Source organism: Leptonychotes weddellii, chromosome 6 (genome assembly GCF_054177405.1).
Source record: "Leptonychotes weddellii isolate Sample4059 chromosome 6, ASM5417740v2, whole genome shotgun sequence".
NCBI lineage: Eukaryota > Metazoa > Chordata > Mammalia > Carnivora > Phocidae > Leptonychotes > Leptonychotes weddellii.
In genome coordinates, this window is record NC_138374.1 from 47,633,140 (window position 1) to 47,652,805 (window position 19,666).

Consider the following 19,666-nt stretch of genomic DNA (forward strand, 5'->3'; position numbering starts at 1 on the left):
AAAAAAAAAAAAAAGAAAAGCCAGGGAGCCTCTTCAGATGGTTACCTTGTAAGTTGCACCTCTATTTCAATAATCAAAATGAAGGTGCAGTGCTGTCCAATGTCTAGATAAAACATATATTCTTTTTTTAATGTTTTACACTTTTCTTCTACTAAATCATAATACCATGTTCAGCATAAACTAGATACAAATTACTTGATGGAGGACTCCATTCCCAGAACCAAACTGTGTCAGCAGTGTATATAAACAGCCCTCTGCTGCCATCCACTGTGCAAGTCGGTCTCTGCAGGCCATTCTAGCAGTCTTTGCTTTCTTAAGCTTAATAATCTTTTTATCACCTCTCCCTGAAAAGATGTGGTTTGCTCCAAGTGTCTTCAACATTTTCTCACCTCCCATGCTGACCTTGTTTCCCAGTGCACCACCTTTTGCCACTTACTGCAGTAGCTTCCTCACTTCTCTTCCAATTCACACTGCCCACCATTGTTCATTATTATCTATTGAAAGCAGTCCTATCTTGTTTAAAGCGAACGTATATAATTTATCATCCAAACCAGGGTACTTTTGAGAGTGAAAGGAGGTACTATTAATAATTATGCCAGGTTAACAGATGTAAACCCTACTGCAGACAAACCTCTCTCAAAATATCCATCTTTGTATTGCTCTTCTCCACCCCACCCTTTAGAAGGTGCTAAATAAAACACCTGAGTTGATTTTCAGGAGAGTCCAACTCCTGAGCCTGGTATTCAGGCTATGTATAGCCTGACCCCAGTTTATCTGCCCAACTTTGTCTCTCATCACTTCCTCTGAACAGGCCCCTCTCTGCTCTGGTTAAAGCCTTTTCTGAATCACTATTGCAAACACTGCTCACATAAGCTGATCTTCATGTTGTTGCCTTGAATTATATTTTGCATCTTTTCCTGAGCTTTTTCAGTTTGTCTTATCTCCCCAACTAGACTCTTGACACCTTAAAGGCAGGGTAAGCCCATGTCATCATTTCCTCATACACAATCCCCTCAGCACCTAGTACTAGTTCACTGCCCACAGCAAGCAAGTCAATCATTTGATTTGATGGCCACAGGGACCCCGGCTATCCTTACCTGTCATTCTCAGGAATCTCTTCCACACTGCCAAAGCCAGGTGTGGGCACCGGGCAGTCCATGTGTGAGGGCTGGGCAATGTGAGGTTCAGGGCCAGGGATGTCCCCAGGAGAGGCTGCGTGGGCTTTCTCGGCCTCCAGCCGAGCCAGTTCATGGTCACAGACGAAACACTCAAAACCATTGAGGTAGTTAGGCAGCAAAGGATCATTCACTCCCCATTCCCGATGCTTCAGACTATCCAGAAGGAACTGGTTGGTGATGCCCCCAGGTTGCTTATATGCCAAGTATTTCATGTATTCCTCATCATTCTTGTCCAGAAAGTCAATAAATTCTGCCAACTTCTGAGGTGACTCAAAGTCATCAATGAGGATGATGGAGTGATTGTTGGGCATCCAGTCCCTCACAGAGGGAGAGCCGCGATACACAGGCACAGCCCCGAGATGCATGGGGCGCCACAGTTTTTCTGTCATGTAGTCATCACAGATGGCATTTTCGAGGGCCAAGTGGAACTTATAGCGAGACAAGAAGGCCAAGAGCTCTGGATCCTCGGTGGTAGCTGTGGCTGTGTCCTGTAACCGCGGAGTGGGCAGCTCCCGATTTTGCAGGCATTTCCCATAGGAGTCCACCTGAGCGGGGTAGAGTACGGCCGTCAAGTGGGTGCTGCATGTCGGCCTGGACGCCAGAAGTCCTGGCCTCAGCCGCACGCGCCCCCTCGCCCCCCCACCCCAGCCCCGGCCCGGCCCCACCCACCGGGATGAAACGCATCAGCTCGCGCACGTAGCGGTCCCGGTCCGCAGGCACGTCGCAGTGGGACTGCAGATAGAGCAGCGGCGCGTAGCCGCGACGGCGCCACTCCGCGCGCTCCTGTAGCGGAGGCGCGGCGCGGCGCAGGTAGGCGGTCCCGGGCAGCCACTGCAGCGGCAGCGGGTAGTCAGAATGGCGGCTGAAGGTGGCAGTGAGATTGAAGAGGCGGATGCCCGGACCGTGGCTCAGCACGAAGTTGTTGAGGGGCGACTCCTCGTGCAGGAGCGCCCAGCTCTGATGTGCCAGGCGCGGCAGCGGCGCCTCCGACGCGCGAAAGTCAGTGCCATAGAAGAGCAGCGCGCGCGTCCGCGAGTGCCCCCGCACCCGTCGGTCCCGGGACGCCACGCACGCACCGCGCGCACACTCGATGCGCTCCGAGTCGCCAGGGAAGTGGGGAAATAGCCCTGGGCTCCACCACAGCAGCACGGGCAAGTCCCCCGCCTCCTCCCTCCCTGGCCGGGGGGTCCCCGGACTGCGCGCCACCCCCACCGCGCCCAGCGCTGAGGGCGGCCGGAAAACCGCACCATCCCAAGGCTCCGTCCACTCCGCCTCCCCGCCCGTCTCCCCCGCAGCCACGGGCCCAGAGCCGCTGACCGCACAAACACTAAGCACGCCAAAGACGGCAAACACAGCCCTGCTGCGGCCCGCCGCCATGTCCACTGGCAGCTGCCTCCTTTCCCCCGCCCCCAACTCCTCCCGGCAGCACCAGACCCCGCCCTGCGGTGAGTCGGGACGGACGAGGTCTTACGCCCGCGGTGCGCGTGACGCATGCGCAGTTCTGCTCAGCCGGCCACTTCCTGGGAAGTGCTAGGCCTAGCAGGAATGAATGCAGGGGACAACGGTAAATCACGTAAAAATGAGGCTAATTGTTACATCTTAATTTATTTTATTTCTTTACAAATTAAAGATGCATTGAAAAATAAACCAATGAAGATAAATGAGAGGTCCAGAGCAGGGGAATCCCAGGCTGGGAGCAGACAAGCCTGGCCACCATCAAGCCTAGCCCTTGTCCTGCCCCAGCCAGTTCAGGTTGGAAGATAACTGTCAGCCACTCTGTCAATACCAAAGCTCGAGTGGTGTCCCAGCAGGAGAGAACAGAGCTCCAGCCGCCTCTGCCTCTCTCCCCAACAACTCCCACCTTGGAGAAGCAGTGTTTCCAGTGGGAGCTCAGAGTGGGATAGGGGCTGGCTCTGTGAGGTATTGCAAGTTGATGATCAGGCTCCCTACAGAACCATCCAGTGTTGGAGCCTCTCCAGCTGGAAAAGAGGCTGGTACCTCTCCCAGGTCTTGATATTCTTTGCAACTCATTTCCCAGGCTCATTCATCTCTGATAATGTGCCTCTATCCATTGAGTGATCACTGATCATTGCAGGAGAGAGAGAAAAGCTAATCAACCACTCTCCCTAACTTTGACTTGGTTGCTGACTTCCAGGCCCAAGAAGGACTGACTAACCACTTCTCTCTCCACCATCTATGGTCTATACCCCAGCTCTTGTGCACCTGTATGTTTTATCCCTAATATAGGAAGTTGTTGATGACACTGAGCTGAATTAGCCCCTCCCCCCCATGGTAACCCTGGGATTCCCATTCCTTCCTGCCTGCCCCTCTCTTCTTGGAGGCTGGTCCAAGGGGACACATAATATTGCCAGAGTCTGGGTGCCTTCAAATCCCCCAACACCGAATCATATACAGTGAACTGAGAAACTACATTCATTACGACAGGATTAGCAGGAAAAGGAGGGTAATGTGAGGGGATAGGGGCACCTTTCAGCAGCAGGACATGACAGAGTGGTAGGATACTTGATCCCAGAAAGGTGTCTCCTTATACCTCCCCCTCCCCCCAAAGAGACTGAGGTCAGCTAACATGACTTAGATATGGAACTGTTCCAATTTCTCTGCCATCCTGGGGTACTTTCTGGAAGCTGGCCTGGCACCCTATGCCATTTACCCACTTGCTCTAGCTCAGTAGCTGCCGGATTTCCTTGTGCATATGACACAGAAAGTCCACATAGGATGCTCCCCCGCTCAAGCTCTTGTCTTCCACCAGGAAGTGTTTGAACAGCATCTCCAGCTTGTCCTCCTGTTTCACCACGATAAGCTATGGCCAGAAAATAGGGTCATGAGGCTGGGCCAAAAGGAATTAAACATGCCCTAAAATCCCATTATCCAATCACTTATTCTCACCCCCCTTTCCAGGAGAGGACAAGGTAAGAAATCCAGAGTTTAGATCAGTGTTACCTTCATGTACCGTGATCTCTGTGCCCTCAAGCTATCAATGAGGCCTCGCACCTTCTTGGACAGCGGATTATCCAGAACTGGCAGAACACTCTGCAACACAAAATTCATTTATCCTTATGGTAAGATACTCTGAGTCCAGTAAAAAAATGCGCCAGCACAGATTTATTCATAATCTGAAATAAGCCTGGGAATAATGACAGCACCCTCCCTCCTCTCCAAATGTTCCCTGCTATTAAAGGGGACTAGCACACAAACTTTACTGGTTCCCACTCATATCACAAAATGCATTTCCACACCCAAATTCCCCTTGACTCCCTGCCCTCACCAAGCCACTGGTGATCTGACTGAAGGAGGAGACACTGAAGAGGCTCTGGACAACACCCTGTTGGACACTTGCTCCCACCCACAGGAAAAGGTTGAGCCCATTCTCCAGCAAATATATATCCCCATTGCTTAGACGTTCTTCAGATGCTCGAACTGCTGGTGGTTCAGTGGCACTCTCAATGGGAGACTTTGTCTAGACAAAAGGAAGGGGGCAAAGGTTATTTACCAAAGACTGTAAGACACATTTGCACCCCCACCCCAACGAAATTTCAGAGAGCTCAATCCCTCAGTAACTTTTTCAGTGTGAAAATTACATCAGATAATGCAGGTTAAAAACAAATTCACTAGTGTCAGACACAGATAATATTAACCCTTCCCTTCCTCCTATGATACCCTTTTCTCAGCACACAATGTCTCATCCAGCCCTCAGTCGCACCAATGGTAGAAGCCGAGGATAAAAGAAGACATTGGTCTCAGCCACATCCATGGAAGTAACCAGCTGTCGGACATAGGCACGGTCATCAGTAGTAACCTCAGCTCCAGGCTGCAGGACGTCACTCTTCAACACACAGTTCAGGTAAACTGGGAGTAGCTTCATGCACTCAGGAAGGATCAACTGCAGGGGTTACCAAAATAAAGTGAATGATCATGGGCAATCTCTCCCAAATGCGAACATGTGTCCCAACAATCCCTCCAGTGTTTGCCCACCTGTCCTGCAGAGGAGGGGCTGGCACAGTTCTTTCTGTAACAGGCCAGGATCTGGGCACACTGAGTGATGAGAGTATCACGGACAGTCTTCACGGGGCTATTAAGCACCCCCCGGTATGCTGGATGGGAAAGGGAGATAGCACAGTCACTGGCTGGCCACCCCATTGCACCTGCTTTGCTGCCACCACACCTACCTGGGAATGCGGAATCACTGACAACCACCTTTCAGCCCCAATCCCACTTTGCCCTCCCTGCGTCTACCCTCACCAAACTTGGCCATGTAGTTGATGAGCGTGTCAGTCTCACAGTTTCGATACAGATCAGCCAGCTGGGTGCAGCAGTTCAGGGCCAGATTGTGGATACGGAGCCGTCGCTGCCCTGCACAGCTGGTGTAGAGCAGGGCACACTAGGGGAAAGGAGAAAGGGAGAACTCATACCCCTCCCTCACCAAAGCCCTCTGAAAAACTGCTCCTTTGCTGTATTATTAAGCTAGAAGAAAGACAGGAGCCATCCCTTCCCTGGCCTCTTCCAGTCCTCTCCACCCACCTCCTACCCTCCCTCTTCCCTGCAGCCTATTTATATCCAGTACAATGATATTTGACACTTCCTCCCCAGCCCCTGCCTCCTGCCTGCTACCTGCAGGAGGGCTCCACTCTCTTCATTGAGCCGATCGTCATGCTTGAACTCCACAGTCACTGTCTTGTCCCCATCCAGCCCAGCCAGCTCCACATCTGTTGTGTTGCTCATGTAGAAAGCCCCAAAGAAATCTACAGCACGGATACCTGAGGCCACATAGATAAGGTCAGGGCTACAGATATTATAGGTGCCACTTGCCTCCCTCCCGGGTTTAGTCCCCAACCTGCTCCTCTCCAACCAGGACTGACCAGTGCTTGTCCGAACACGCATCACAGCATCAAAGCCAACAACCTTCTGGACATCCCGACGCAGGTCACTCAGGAACCGTTCCTGGTCATTCTCCACCTGCAGCCCCCCAGGCCCAGAGTCACATCACTGACTACATAACAACCTGGAGACTATCTCCCTGCATCCCCTCCATTCTACAAGCTGCTGAATCATAATAACAATAACAGTGAAGATGATAATAATGATGATAATGACAATGATAGTTTTTAAGCATTTACTATGTGCCAAGTACCACATTAAGTACTTTACATATAACAACTTGATCCTGATGACAAATCTTACTTAAGAAATATTAAATTCCCATTTTACAGATGAAGAAACAAAGAAGCAATAATTAATTTCTCCTAGGTCATACTGCTAGTATTCTGGGAGGGCCAGAATAACAACCCAAAACTGATTACAAGCCCCATGCTCCTAACCACTACACTTATGGCTCTCTTCTTTATATTATAGGGTTTTCTCCCCCACCAGGATTCCTATTAATGAGTCAGCAGCTAAAGAGCTGCTCTGCATGTAGGCAGACATTCTAGTCCTGCTTCCACCTGCCACCCAGAGTCCCATGCCCTACCTGAAAGCAAGCATATTTGTAGACAGAGCCACCAGTGAGCTGGGGTACAACAGAGAGCGTGGCCACATCCACATACTGGTTAGGGAAGAGGAAGAGATCTACACAGCAGCCTTGGGCCACACACTCTTTGGCCAGGGTCTGATAGGCACCTGTCTGAGGCTGGAACAGAGTCTGGGGAGGAACAGAATAAAACATTCAAATATCTCAGCTCCACCCTACTTGAGAACTATATATATATATATATATATATATTTTTTTTTTTTTTTTAAGATTTTATTTATCCATTTGAGAGAGAGAGAGTGAGAGAGAGCATGAGAGGGGAGAGGGTCAGAGGGAGAAGCAGATTTCCTGCCGAGCAGGAAGCCCGATGTGGGACTTGATCCTGGGACTCCAGGATCATGACCTGAGCCGAAGGCAGTCGCTTAACCAACTGAGCCACCCAGGCACCCCGAGAACTATATATTTAATATGGGATATTCAAATATATGTAAGACTTCAGATCTACTTCATAGGTATTTCCAACAGTAGTAGAACATTCTCTAAAAAAAAAAGAATCTGTCCCGGGCTTTGGGATGAAATGGGGTAGAGATGTGTGGGAGCACTGAAGAAAGTTGGCAGTCATGGACTTGACATGTGAAAGAGCAGAGTGTCTAGTTCCAGTACCTCTTCAAGCAAGTTAAGAGTATTGCATTGCATTGCAAGAATGAGCACCTTCCTCTGTCATGGAAAGTCCTCCCCCCATCTCCCAAACCCACACCTTCTCCTTGTCTGTGTTGATCAACTTCCTGTCGTCTCTGTTCTTCAGTTTCCCTGGGGCCTCTGCAATGGGCAGGGAGGTATGGAACAGAAACAGCTTCCCTGCACACTCAGCAGCCTAGGAAAGAGAGGACTACTTGTTCATTCTTTCCTTTATTCAGCTATTATTCATTCATCCCTTCCCTCGTCATTTATTCAGTGCCAGTTATGTCAGATATGCTGACTCACTGGACAGTCTTCAATCACTAAAGAAACAGGAGTTCTATCCCAGGGTACAAGACGGTCAGAGGAAAGCGAGGCAGAGGAAGTTGTCAGGGTTCTAGCCGTACCTTTAGAGCCTCCATCCCAGCCTGGATAACTGGGGCAAATACTGTCTCTGTCTCCCTCGTGTCTGCAAACATTTCAGGAATCTGATCCAATAAGCTGAAGAGATAGGTGATGGGAAGCAATCAAAACTGCTATCCAGACTCGATTCCTCAGGCCTTAATTCTCCGAAGAATCATGTGGCCCCCTAGATTGAAAACTCCTGAGGCACAGTCCCTGTCCATCTGCTGACCCCTCTGCTCAACTGTCTGGCTTTCTGTGATGGTTTCTGCCCCACTCCCACTTTACCTCTACAATCTGGCTCTTACCTGGTGATGACTGCCCGAGACTCACTGACATTGACAAGGAAGCCATCCAGCAGTGGCACGAACATGTCAGCCACATCAGATACAACCAACATCTGTGGCTGGGCCAAGGAGCTCTTCACATTGTAGAAGTGGAGCACCTTATTATAGGTGACAAAGCCAACTCGGATTGCTGACTCTTCTGCTCCGCCCTCCCTGTAGAAGGTAACATCATTACCCATACTTGCCCCCTTCTCCACCAGCCAGCTTCATGACCTCAAGCTCTACCTATTGAGTCAACAACCCAGAACCACCCCCACCCCAGCGATTATCCAAGGGAAGCACCTTGTCTCCGTAGGTCTCACCTAGGTAGAAAGTCTAACAGTGACTTGAGCTCCTCACAGAGGAGCCTAACAAGACCACTCCTGATGGCATTGTAGGAGACATCAATCATGAAGATGAAGGCAGGAGGGCTGGGGAACTTATTGTTCTGCAAAGGAAGGAAACGTTGGGGGAGAGAGGGGTATTGGTAAGCAGGCTAAATGACTAGAGAGAAGTCAACATCAAAGGGGACAGTGAAAGAGGAGACAATGAAAAGATACCCACCACTCCTCCCCATGCTACTTTCCCTTACCTTGCAGTAATCTACAGTGGCCAAGAATTCATACGAGCCCAGGGATAACTCCGGACGGTCATAGGCATCCACACGTTTGCCAGTATGATCCAGATGTTGAAAATACTGGGGGGGAACTGTGGGGAGCATGACAGAGTATTACTCGAACATCCACTCTCAATCTTAGTAAGTCTGGCTCTGGCTGAGCTCACTCTACTGCCCCACATCCCCATCTGTGCCCTACTTCCCCAGTTCCTGAATAAGGGAACCTCACCTATCTCACTAGAAAGAGAACAATGAAGATGCAATACAGAAGAACATCCCCCCAATCCCAGCCACAGTGAACATACCATCATTGATACAACTGCAAAAGCAGCACTGGAAGCGCCTCCCTCCCTCAACGAACTGCATGAAGGGACACATATATGCTTTGCAGCGATTGCAGCGCAAAGGGCCAGATTCCCCATGGTCCACAACATACGGTGAAGCCTAAGGAGCAAAGGGGAGGGGCTCAGACAAAGGAAAGCTACAGTGGGTTGAGACATGTGGCAATAGGTGAAGAGCAACAACCTGGAGGGAGGAGGGCATGGCTAAGATATTTTGCCAGAGGGGGTAGGACAGTGAAGGGGAATGAAGATAAATGATGAGGGTACTGGTCACAGGAATGTCCCTAAGAGTCCAAATTCTATAGTTCCCTCTCCTTACTCCTTGTCTCCAGAATTCCACTTTTTTGAAAGAAAAGAACGGTGTAAGTGGCCCTACCAAATCAGGGGCTGCCATAGACATAAAAGGAGAAAGCCAAAGATTACCTAGGATTCTCATTCCTGGCCCTATCTTCAATCCTCTTCATTCTTATCTTACCCTAGGGATCTTAACTCTGCTTCCTTCCCCAGCCAAGTATCTATAACACTGATCCTCCCCCATCCCTGGGTTTCTGTGACACCTACCAATGTCCCAAGCAGATGTCATCCTACATATAAGAGATCAGAAGCCAAGTGTCTAACCATCCCCGCTGAGACCCAGAGAGAAAAAAACACAGAGCAAGACAGAGAGAGGCAGGATGTAAACTGAGTCTTGAGCTTCCAGTTATAGAGAAATCCACCCTAAATTCAGTAAGCTAGGCATAAACGTGCCAAAGCCTGGAAGAGCAGCTGACAAGCTCGCTCTCTCTTTGCATGCTGATTTCAGGTATTGAGGTGATAAATCAGGGCCCAAGTCAGGTAAGAGATGGACTATTGGACCCTAATCTACCTTTTTTTCTTATATGCTGTCCTAACATTCCCTAACTTACCTGGGATGATAGACAGTACAGAAGAAAAACAGGATAATGTATCTGTAATCATCTGGAGATGACCATGCTACGAGAGGCTTCTGCATCCGGCCGTCTCCTCCCCTATAAGTTGGCCCTACCTCTTTTCATAGTTTGTTTCCCATATGGACCCTGCTCCCATCCAACAATTTCTTGGGCTTTTCCCTTCATCCCAACCATGCCCATCAGGCATGGGCCCTGGGGTAGAAAGCTATTGAAGATACTCTCCCTTCCCGCCCAACCAAGACTTCTTCCATTATGACTGCCAGAATCATTTCTAGGAAGAAGTCTTACTCCCTCTCTCTTCCTCCCTTTCATTATACTCTAGTCCCTTCCTGACTTACCTCCTCTGGAGGCAGCCTTGCCAGTGGTTTGATGACAGCTGCCAGGGGCACCTGAGCCTGCTTAGCCATGTCAGATGTGCAAGGGATATTATAGGATGTGCATCGGATGTATCGGGGACTTGCATTCCCTAGAGGAGGTAGAAAACCGGAGTCAGATCAAAGAATCCCTCCAGACACCAGCTCTCCATTGCTGATCCACCCCACCACCCCAACAAATGCTAGAGCTGATGGCGGCTTTTCCCCTAGAGACCAAGGAGGGACTGGTCTCTAATTAAAGACTGACAAAAGTAGGGTGCCTGGGTGGCTCAGTTGGTTAAGCATCCAACTCTTGATTTCAGCGCAGGTCATGATCTCACAGTCAAGCCCCACGTTGGGCTCCATGTTGGGCGAAGTCTGCTTGAGATTCTCTCCCTCTCCCTCTGCCCCTCCCCCTGTGCGCACTCCCCCCACTTCTCTCTGTCAAATAAATAAAATAAATCTTAAAAAAAAAAAAAACTGACAAAAGCTTATCCATAAGGACAAAAAGCCCTCCAAGGAGGAATTAATACTCTTCTTACCTTGGTCTTTCACCAGGAAGTTGGTGGTGACTAAGGGTGGCACCTGTCCCCGTACTCCAGTAACAAATGGCTCTGAACCCCGGTTGTTCCTGTCATCCTCAATAACCTGAATCTGTAGAGAAGAAGTGAAATGAGTGAGGTGACAGAAGAAAGGGAAGTACCAAGTCCTAGAGAGCCTGGAGAAAGAAAGGCTAGAGCTACAGCATGGAAACTAGTAATTTGCCAAGAATACCTCATGCACCAGGTCTGCCCTCCTTCTGGAGATCACATAAGATGCTACAATGCCAATCTTCCACTCTATAGTCAGCAGCAAAACTCTGGACAGGCAACACTGAGAATGGGCTTCTTTATGAACTGCCCTGACCCCCAATCTGTGGTGACCACCCCTTATTCCCCCCACTCCAGGAAAGCTCCAGGTCTCATCACAAACCTTCCAACATGATCAGATTCCGCTTCCCTCCCCCAGCAAGCCTCCCCTCCCCGTCCTCTCACCAAGACACATTCTGAGTGAGAGCAGGTAAACAGACAACAGTAACCATGTAAAAATGAATCTACCTGGAATGACTCTACACTCAATGAAAGTAGAAGGGACAGGGTGAGGAGAGGATTAAACAGAAATGACCAGGTAAGGTGAGGAAGCAGATGCTACCTTATTTTCAGGTAAGCATCAGTGTGTCAATATGGGAGAAGAGGATTAAGTACCCGATCCTTACAAGCCCAATCCTCAATCCCCCACAATTCTGACAGACCCAGCAAAGGCGGAAAAAAAAAATTTGCAAAGTTGGTAATCAGATCTTTGTGTAGGCTGATGACATTTGGTCAGTTACTTTAAGATGGTTTGGTAAAACCAGAAAACGTAAAGGGAGAATAAGACTCCATATCCCATAGCAGAAAGAGTTGAAGCTTAAAATATATCAGAGTCAAACAGACTCTCCCGATGAAAGAGTGGCTCACACTTTCCCAAAGCAGCAGTCTCTTCCCCTGTGAGAAATGCCAGTACCCCAAACTTGTACATTAGTAGTCACCTACCCAAAGTTTCTCCACAAGCTATAGACAAATCAATCCCAAAGGGGAAGAACCTACCACTCCACTTTGTCCTGTTCTATCAAATGTCACATGCAGACTCCTGGAGGACCCAGCAGGACTAAAACCAAAGCTTAACATGCCACCTGACCCCACCCTTAGAGCCTGATCTACCACCCCATACTCAAGGCACTGCTAACAGCTTGTCATTTCATTACATGGTGACTTGAGACATGCACATCCTTCTGGTTTGTAAAAGCGAGGATCTAGAAGGACTAAGGGAAGAGGATGGAGAGGGATGAACATGGTGGATGAGGTGAAGATGAGGTCACAGGCATGCATGGGTGGCATTAACACAGGGATGACACGCACACACACACCACCCCCTGCACTTACTGGACTAGGAATGGCATCAGGGTCTATTCTGTGCCTGGTTTTCTGCTGAGGAGGCAGCTCATTGAGTTGCTTTTAGTGTTTTAATAATAAAGGCAGCAGGGGAATACAGGGAGGGAGACAAAAGAACAAGAAGCAGATGTTACTTCTCTCGACCCTGATGAGTTAGACATGAATAGCTGGAGCCCAGCTCATATTGCTGAAATCAGGCCCTCTCTAGGTCAGAAATTCCAAGACTCTCTGGCCCAACACAGAGGCTTAAATGGCTCAGACTATGACGTAGAAAGATAAGGGGGAAAATAGGAAGCAAGCAGGAGTTTTACAGGGAGGGGCTGAATGGGAGAAATCTTAAGGAGGAGGAAGAGGGATGTTCCCTCCAAAAGGCCAAACCTCCCATCTAAGGACCGTGCTTATGCTTAAGGAAGCCTTTCTTCACATCGGACCAGACTCTCCTTTTCCCTGAAGGAGAGTCTGCTTAATCCTCTAGGGTTCCTCTTAGCTAACAGGGTCCTTCACCATGGTAATTCCCCAAAGGAAGAGGGAAGAGAACAGAATGGAATATGACAATGGCTAAGCATGGTGAGGTAACTGACATAGCAAATGTAGACAGAACTATAAAGTAGCCCCCACTTAGGAGTACAGTCCCAACTTCTATTCCAACTAGGATAAGGAAGGCCTGAGCGTTCTAATGATGGCTCCAAGGCTGAGATTCACTCTCTTCCTGGGAAAAGCAGCTTCCCCACATTGCCCCTAAAAACTGTAGATCACTTTTCCTCATCTACACAGCAGGATTCTAGCCAACCAAAGTACTGGAGGTTTCCTCCTAAAACACTGTCCAACTAGGGGCAGAGAGAAACCAGTGAGACTTTCCTTCTCTTAACACCTACCCTCAGAGAATTCCCACCAGCTCTACCCATTAAAAAGACTGCCATCCTACCAAATCTAAGAGGACAAGACCTGGACCCAGCTCCTACTCCAAGGGCAGAGGTTACCATGCTATGTCCAATAGTGACAGAACACAGCACTCAACCCCAAGCTCTACCGACACTACTGAACACTCTTGGCTTCCCTTCCTTCCCTGCCCAGCTATGGAGTAAAAGTGCCCCCAAAAGATTTCTGGGGCCTCAAGTTCCAGTTCAAAGCATCAAAAGTTACATCTAGGTTCTACACCTACAGGATGAATGAAAAGGGAAAATAATCAGAAAATGCTAGGCAAACATCTCATCTAGGTTAACTCACTTATCTGGCAGCCACAAACTCCTTCCCTAGGACCACATAAGTATCTACTTACAGGGCTTGGGATGGCATCAGGATCCAGGCGCTTAGGAGGCAGTGGTTGAGGAGGCCCAGGCTGACTGCCAAAGGTGGGTGCTCCTGGGTAGGGACTTCCATAATTGGGCTGAGGGCCCCGGGCTGGTCCAAAGGAACCTGAGAGACAAGGGCACAAGGTTGATAAATTCAAAATCCCCTCCCTATCTCTTAAGGCCCCAGGAAAATGACTAGACTCCTGTTAAGTGTAGAATTACGAGGTAATAACCATTCAGAGAAAGACCACACTATCTGAACTAAAAGAAAAAAGAATGTCTTATAAACCCTACATCCTAGTAATAATACCCTAAAGTTATCCATCTAGTTCATCACTTAGCAAGCAATACTAAAAGCAAGCAAACAAACAAACAAAAACACCTGAATAGCTGAAGCCTTTGGCTCCTAGTCAGACTTCGGGAAAAACTCACCATTTGGTTGCAGCTGATAGCCTGGCTGCTGGGAGGAGTGCATAGGTGGTGGTGGTCCTGGGGGCCCAGTCATTTGGGTGCCAGGAGGCAGAGCTTGAGGAGGAGGTGAGGACACATGGTTGGGCTGGCTCACTGAGGGCCCCCCAAAACCCTGTCCAGGCAGGAGTGGACCAGTCATCGAAGGCATCCGAGGACCCCCTGATGCTGGAGATGTGAAGCTGGAGGCCTGTGGTGGGGCTGATCGCTGGGGAGGCTGGGTCCCAAGATGACCCTGGGCCTGGCTAAGGGGGGGAGTCTGGCCCTGAGGATAGGAGCCATACAGACCAGAGTTGGGGAAACTTCCTGAGGCTGAGGCCAGCGATGTTGGTGGGCCTGAGAATTAGAAGAGGTAGAGTCAGATCCCTAGTCATTCTGCCTTCTTGTTCAATAAATCACTCCTTTTCCACACGAGGGGCAGGAATGATTGTCCCATCTGCTGGCACTCAGAAGCACAAGACATAAGAGGGATGCAGGTATACCCCAGAGTCTGATGCTTCTAAGAAGAAGGGGATAGTAACATTCCTGTGATCATAGCTACTCACCATAGCCCAGCCCCACAGGGGTAAGGGCTGGGGCCACAGCACCACTGATCTGCATTCCGGCCAGCTGAGCAGTCACCTGTGCACTTGTCGGGGGAGGGCCATAGGGCTGAAGCCCAGTTGGCTGGCTGACCACAGGGGCCAGTGGGACTGACCCAAAAGGCTGAGACCCAGGAAACCTGTGAAGACAAGGAAGGTGGAGGTGACAAGCAGGCTGGGACACTCTTCAAAGCTGGCAGGAGCTCCACATCATACAAGAAACTGTACTGTTAGGGCGCCTGGGTGGCTCAGTCGTTAAGCGTCTGCTTTCAGCTCAGGTCATGATCCCAGGGTCCTGGGATCAAGCCCCACATTGGGCTCTCTGCTCAGCGGGAAGCCTGCTTCTCCCTCTCTCACTCCCCCTGCTTGTGTTCCTGTTCTCCCTGTCTCTCTCTGTCATATAAATAAATAAAATCTTTAAAAAAAAACCAAAAAACTGTACTGTTCTATAGCATCTTACTGTCAGCCTGGGCTCTTTTATGGCTTTGTACTTTTGTATACTTGTAGATATATTATGTTCCTGATGATCTACACTATGATTATTCATGGCAAATCTTGTTTTCCATTAGGTTCACTCCACAAACATATGCCAAGCACCCTCAAATATGTACTAGATTATCACCTCCTCTGACTTAATCCTTTGTTGAAAAACCACCTCAATAAACAAACAAACAAAACATCTCAGTATTCTAAGTAGAAGCCCTGAAGAAGTTGAAAGGGAAAGCGTGCAGAAGCATTAACACAACAGGCACTTAACAAATGTGGGATCAAACAAATGTAGTTTGATTGTTTAACTTTTAAACCAAAGTACTTGACTACTTTATCCTGGCAAAGGTGTTAAGAGCAGAGTAGGTCAGCTGAGTTTGACATTCTGTACTAGTCAGAAAGATGATGCCAACTCTACCAGAAAGGGACTAGAGAAATAGGACATAAACCAGATAGCCTTCTAGCTGGGTTTATCTAGCAAAAGCCTCATTACTTGGATAGCTACACTGGACATTCCCATGGTATTAGATGGCACATTAAAATATAAATACAAAATCATTCCAGTATCATTACATATCAGCAAGTAACTGCACTGGTGTTCTATGGTGATATTACTGTAGAAATCTACAACATAGATTATTATACATAACAAGCTCCACATGGGATTTCATGAATGAATCAAAATCTTCACAACAGTCAGTTACACTGAAATTCTGATTTATCCTTTCTGCTTATTTTGTCTCTACTAAATAACTTGTACTTTATTATATTTGGTTAGTTCCTATCAGTGTTGCAGTTTAACACTTTTCACTCATTCATTCATTCAACTACTATTTTCTGAGTGTTATGCTAGTGAACCTTACACCTCCCTAAGCTCTTTGTTGGGCTTTGCATTTTTTGTTTTCCACACCACCTAACATACTGTTAGCTCCATGGCCAATGCTCACAAACCCTTGTCAGAATAATTATATTCCATGGTTACTACTCCATTAATATGGATAATACTACCAACTACCCACTGTTACTCCACCACATGCCCTAGTAATATTGTCTGTAAATAGCCTTACAGCTTACAAAGCATCTCTAAGTGCTTTAATTTAATCCTCACAGCAAAATGAGGGCAGAGCAGATAGAAAAGTAAGACATGAAGAGTATAAGTAGAAAACCAAGCTAGAACTAGAGCCCAAACTTGATCTTAGTTCAAGGTACTTTACTTTTTAATTGTAAAATATAGTAGAAATAGAAATAATACATAAAACAGATATGTATTCAATAATTATACAAACACCAATGTAACTAAAAACCAAGTCAAGAAATAGAACACACTAGCACCCAAAGGCCTCGTGTGCCTCTCCTCCATCACAGCCCTCTTTCTTCTCCCAGAGGTAACTACTTTCTTAACGTCCTAATAATCATTTCCTTGTCTTTAAAACAACATAGTTCAGGGGCGCCTGGGTGGCTCAGTTGGTTAAGCGTCTGACTCTTGATTTCTGCTCAGGTCTTGATCTTAGGGTTTTGAGATGGAGCCCCAGGGTCAGGCCCTGCTCAGGGCAGAGAGATTCTCTCTCTCCCTCTGTCCCTCCCTCCTCCCTCTCTAAAACAACAACAACAACAAACCATAGTTCAGTTCTGTGACTTTTTTAAACTTTTGTAAATAGAATCACATCATACATACTCCTTGGGTTTGGCTTCTTTTGTTCAACCACAATTATGAAATTCATCTATACTTGCATTGCCTTTCATCACTAAATGTTATTCCACTAAATAAATGTTATAATTTACTTAAGTATTTTAATGTAGATGGATATTTAAGTTTTTCTAATTTTTTAATATTATAGACGACGTTGCTATGAACACTCATATACTTGTTTATATATACATGAATCTTTCTAAGGCATATATCTATGAGTGAATTGCCAGATCAGAAGGTATGTATAGCTTTGATTTTAACAAGTAATTCCAAATTATTTCCCTGAAGTAGTTGTTCTAATTTGCATCTGACCACCAGCGGATAAGAGTTCCTACTACTCCTTTTCCTCAGCAATACTTGGGACTATCAGACTTTTTAATTTTGCCACTTTGATGGATACATAGTAGAATCTTGTTATTTTTTTTTTAAGATTTTATTTATTTATTTGACAGAGAGAGAGAGAGAGTGATAGCGAGAGCAGAAACACAAGCAGGGGGAGTGGGAGAGGGAGAAGCAGGTTTCCTGCCGAGCAGGGAGCCCGATGTGGGGCTCGATCCCAGGACCCTGGGACCATGACCTGAGCCGAAGGCAGACGCTTAACAATTGAGCCACCCAGGCGCCCCTTGTTATGCTTTTTGACTTGTACTTTTCTCATTATTTATGAAGTTGAATAGCTTTTTAATATGTTCTATTTTATTGTACTATACTCACCCTTCTTCTCCTGATAATGAGATGATAAAATGCCTACGTGATGAGACAAAGGGAGTGAATGATGAAGGCTTTGTGAGGAAGTTACTACTGACCCTCTGATAGTACATCAGAAAGAGGATCATCTGCTTACGGATTGCGGAAAGGGAAACTACTATAGTGGTTGCTTAGGGCTGAGGGGGATTGAAGGACTAGCTAAATAATAGTAGCTACTGAGCTAAAGGATATGGTGTTTCTTCTTGAGGTGATGAAAATGTTCTCAAACTGTGGTGATGGTTGCACATATCTGTGAATATACTAAAAACCATTGAATTGTACACTTTAAATGGGCGAACTGAATGGGATGTGAGTTATATCTCATTTAAGTTGTTTCTAAAAATCCAGCCTGGGAATCTGGGTGGCCCAATCGGTGAAGCGTCTGCCTTCAGCTCAGGTCATGATCCCATGGTCCTGGGTTTGAGTCCCGCATTGGGCTCCCTGCTCAGCAAGGAGTCTGCTTCTCCCTCTAACCCTCCCCCCTGCTTGTGCTCTCTCTCTCACATGCTCTCTCAAATAAATAAATAAAATCTTTAAAAAAAATAAATAAAAATCCAGCCAAATAAAACTGCCCTAAAACCTCATACCACCCTCAAGCTTTTGCTCCTCCTTTAGCTAAACATTACAAAAGAATGGTCTATGCTCTACCAATACATCTTTAGTTCCTATTTCCCTTTCTTTTTAAAGATCCTTCTTTCTGGGTTTATTTTCCTTTTTTTCTTTAGTCTATCCCTTAATAATTTTCTCAACCAAGGTCTATACATACATGGTAAACTCTGAGTCTGTCTGTAAATGTCTTTATTTGTGCTTTCTCTCAGCTAGGTACATAATTCTACATTGACAATTGTATTCCCTTAATGCTTTCAGGTACTAGTCCACGATCTGCTCTCCTCTAATAGTCTCTAGTTAGTCTAATCAGTTTTTTTTTTCTCTCTGAGAATCCTTTATAGCCTGAGTTGACGGAGTGTGGTTGTTTCACATTTGCTTCTGTAAGATACTCCAACGGTATTTTCACCCAAGATGACATTTTTTTAAAAAGCTTTGAAATACAATTTCCATACCGTTAGATCCATTCCTTTTATGTGTACAATTCAATGATTTTTAGTAAATTTATAGAGTTCTGCAACCATCACCAGAATCTAATTTTAGCACATTTTCATTCCCCAAGATCCCTTGTGTCCATTTGCAGTCCTAAGACATTTTTCCCACCACTTACCCACAGTCAACCCACAAGAATTAAGATTCCTTAATATCCCCCAGTGCCAGTGTGCATATTTTTTTCCTAGTCTACCTGTTCACTGAAGGTGCAGCCCAGGTCCAGACTTCATAAATAAGGTCTCCAGACCAAACCTCAGCTCAGAAAAGCCCAAAGACTCATCCCCCCCATCCCCAGTACCTCCTTAAACTGAAGTCCCCAAGTTCTCAAAACGATCATTCCCACCCTCTCCAAAGGCAGCCATGGTGTCTACTTACCACTCTGATTTTCAGTTCCCACTTGGTCTCTGGCACTTGAGGATTTCACTTTCTTTCTTTTTAAGCTTGATTATGTGCTTGAAAAACATTTTTTGCTTCTATTTCCCCTCTCCTTTCTAGATATTTGTAGCAGAAGGGTTTTCAGGTTATATTAATCTACTACCCAATTGAAACTGTTTGACTCACTCCAACTAGATGGCTGTCTTCATATCTCACTGAAACCACATTTGTTAATGATGCCGAACCTCACCCAACACAATGACCAATTCTCAGTCCTCATCTTACCTTTCAGCAGCAAATAACACAGGTGATTACTACTCTCTTGCCTTCCTGAAATACTTTCTTCACCTAGTTTCAGGATGCCACACTCTCCTGGCTAATCTCCAATCTCACTACTGCTCTTTCTCAATGTTTTTTGATGGCCCCTCCTCGGATCTCCTTTTAAAATGCTGGTAAGCTCCAAGGCTCAGTTCTCAATTCTCTCTCTTTTTTTTTTTTTTTTTAAGATTTTACTTATTTAGGGGCGCCTGGGTGGCTCAGTTGGTTAAGCGACTGCCTTCGGCTCAGGTCATGATCCTGGAGTCCCGGGATCGAGTCCCGCATCGGGCTCCCTGCTCAGCGGGGAGTCTGCTTCTCCCTCTGACCCTCCCCCCT

General features: G+C 47.0%; 2 protein-coding genes across 6 annotated transcripts in view; both read right to left on the reverse strand.

Moving 5' to 3' along the window:
• Positions 1-2,665, reverse strand: part of POFUT4 (protein O-fucosyltransferase 4) — an 88,641-nt gene extending 85,976 nt beyond the window's left edge. The window contains exons 1-2 of the mRNA XM_081823093.1: positions 1,848-2,665; positions 1,098-1,723 (exon numbers count right to left, since the gene is read on the reverse strand). Of these exons, the coding sequence (XP_081679219.1) occupies positions 1,098-1,723; positions 1,848-2,555 (1,334 nt within the window). The 5' untranslated portion in view covers positions 2,556-2,665. The remainder of the gene's footprint in view (positions 1-1,097; positions 1,724-1,847) is intronic.
• Positions 2,666-2,767: 102 nt separating this feature from the next.
• The window catches only part of SEC24C (SEC24 homolog C, COPII component), a 25,388-nt gene continuing 8,489 nt past the window's right edge, over positions 2,768-19,666 (reverse strand). For 2 of the 5 annotated variants that reach the window (XM_081822904.1, XM_081822905.1), the window contains exons 4-24: positions 14,584-14,759; positions 14,003-14,374; positions 13,558-13,694; positions 12,270-12,338; positions 10,851-10,962; positions 10,294-10,421; positions 8,991-9,129; positions 8,662-8,777; positions 8,393-8,517; positions 8,052-8,243; positions 7,749-7,842; positions 7,421-7,537; positions 6,664-6,834; positions 6,056-6,152; positions 5,808-5,953; positions 5,439-5,577; positions 5,172-5,290; positions 4,900-5,079; positions 4,465-4,656; positions 4,140-4,229; positions 2,768-3,999 (exon numbers count right to left, since the gene is read on the reverse strand). In XM_081822904.1, coding sequence (XP_081679030.1) covers positions 3,859-3,999; positions 4,140-4,229; positions 4,465-4,656; positions 4,900-5,079; positions 5,172-5,290; positions 5,439-5,577; positions 5,808-5,953; positions 6,056-6,152; positions 6,664-6,834; positions 7,421-7,537; positions 7,749-7,842; positions 8,052-8,243; positions 8,393-8,517; positions 8,662-8,777; positions 8,991-9,129; positions 10,294-10,421; positions 10,851-10,962; positions 12,270-12,338; positions 13,558-13,694; positions 14,003-14,374; positions 14,584-14,759 — 3,052 coding nt within the window. In that variant the 3' untranslated portion in view covers positions 2,768-3,858. The remainder of the gene's footprint in view (positions 4,000-4,139; positions 4,230-4,464; positions 4,657-4,899; positions 5,080-5,171; positions 5,291-5,438; positions 5,578-5,807; positions 5,954-6,055; positions 6,153-6,663; positions 6,835-7,420; positions 7,538-7,748; positions 7,843-8,051; positions 8,244-8,392; positions 8,518-8,661; positions 8,778-8,990; positions 9,130-10,293; positions 10,422-10,850; positions 10,963-12,269; positions 12,339-13,557; positions 13,695-14,002; positions 14,375-14,583; positions 14,760-19,666) is intronic. The other 3 variants (XM_081822906.1, XM_081822907.1, XM_081822908.1) reach the window with 3 other exon arrangements.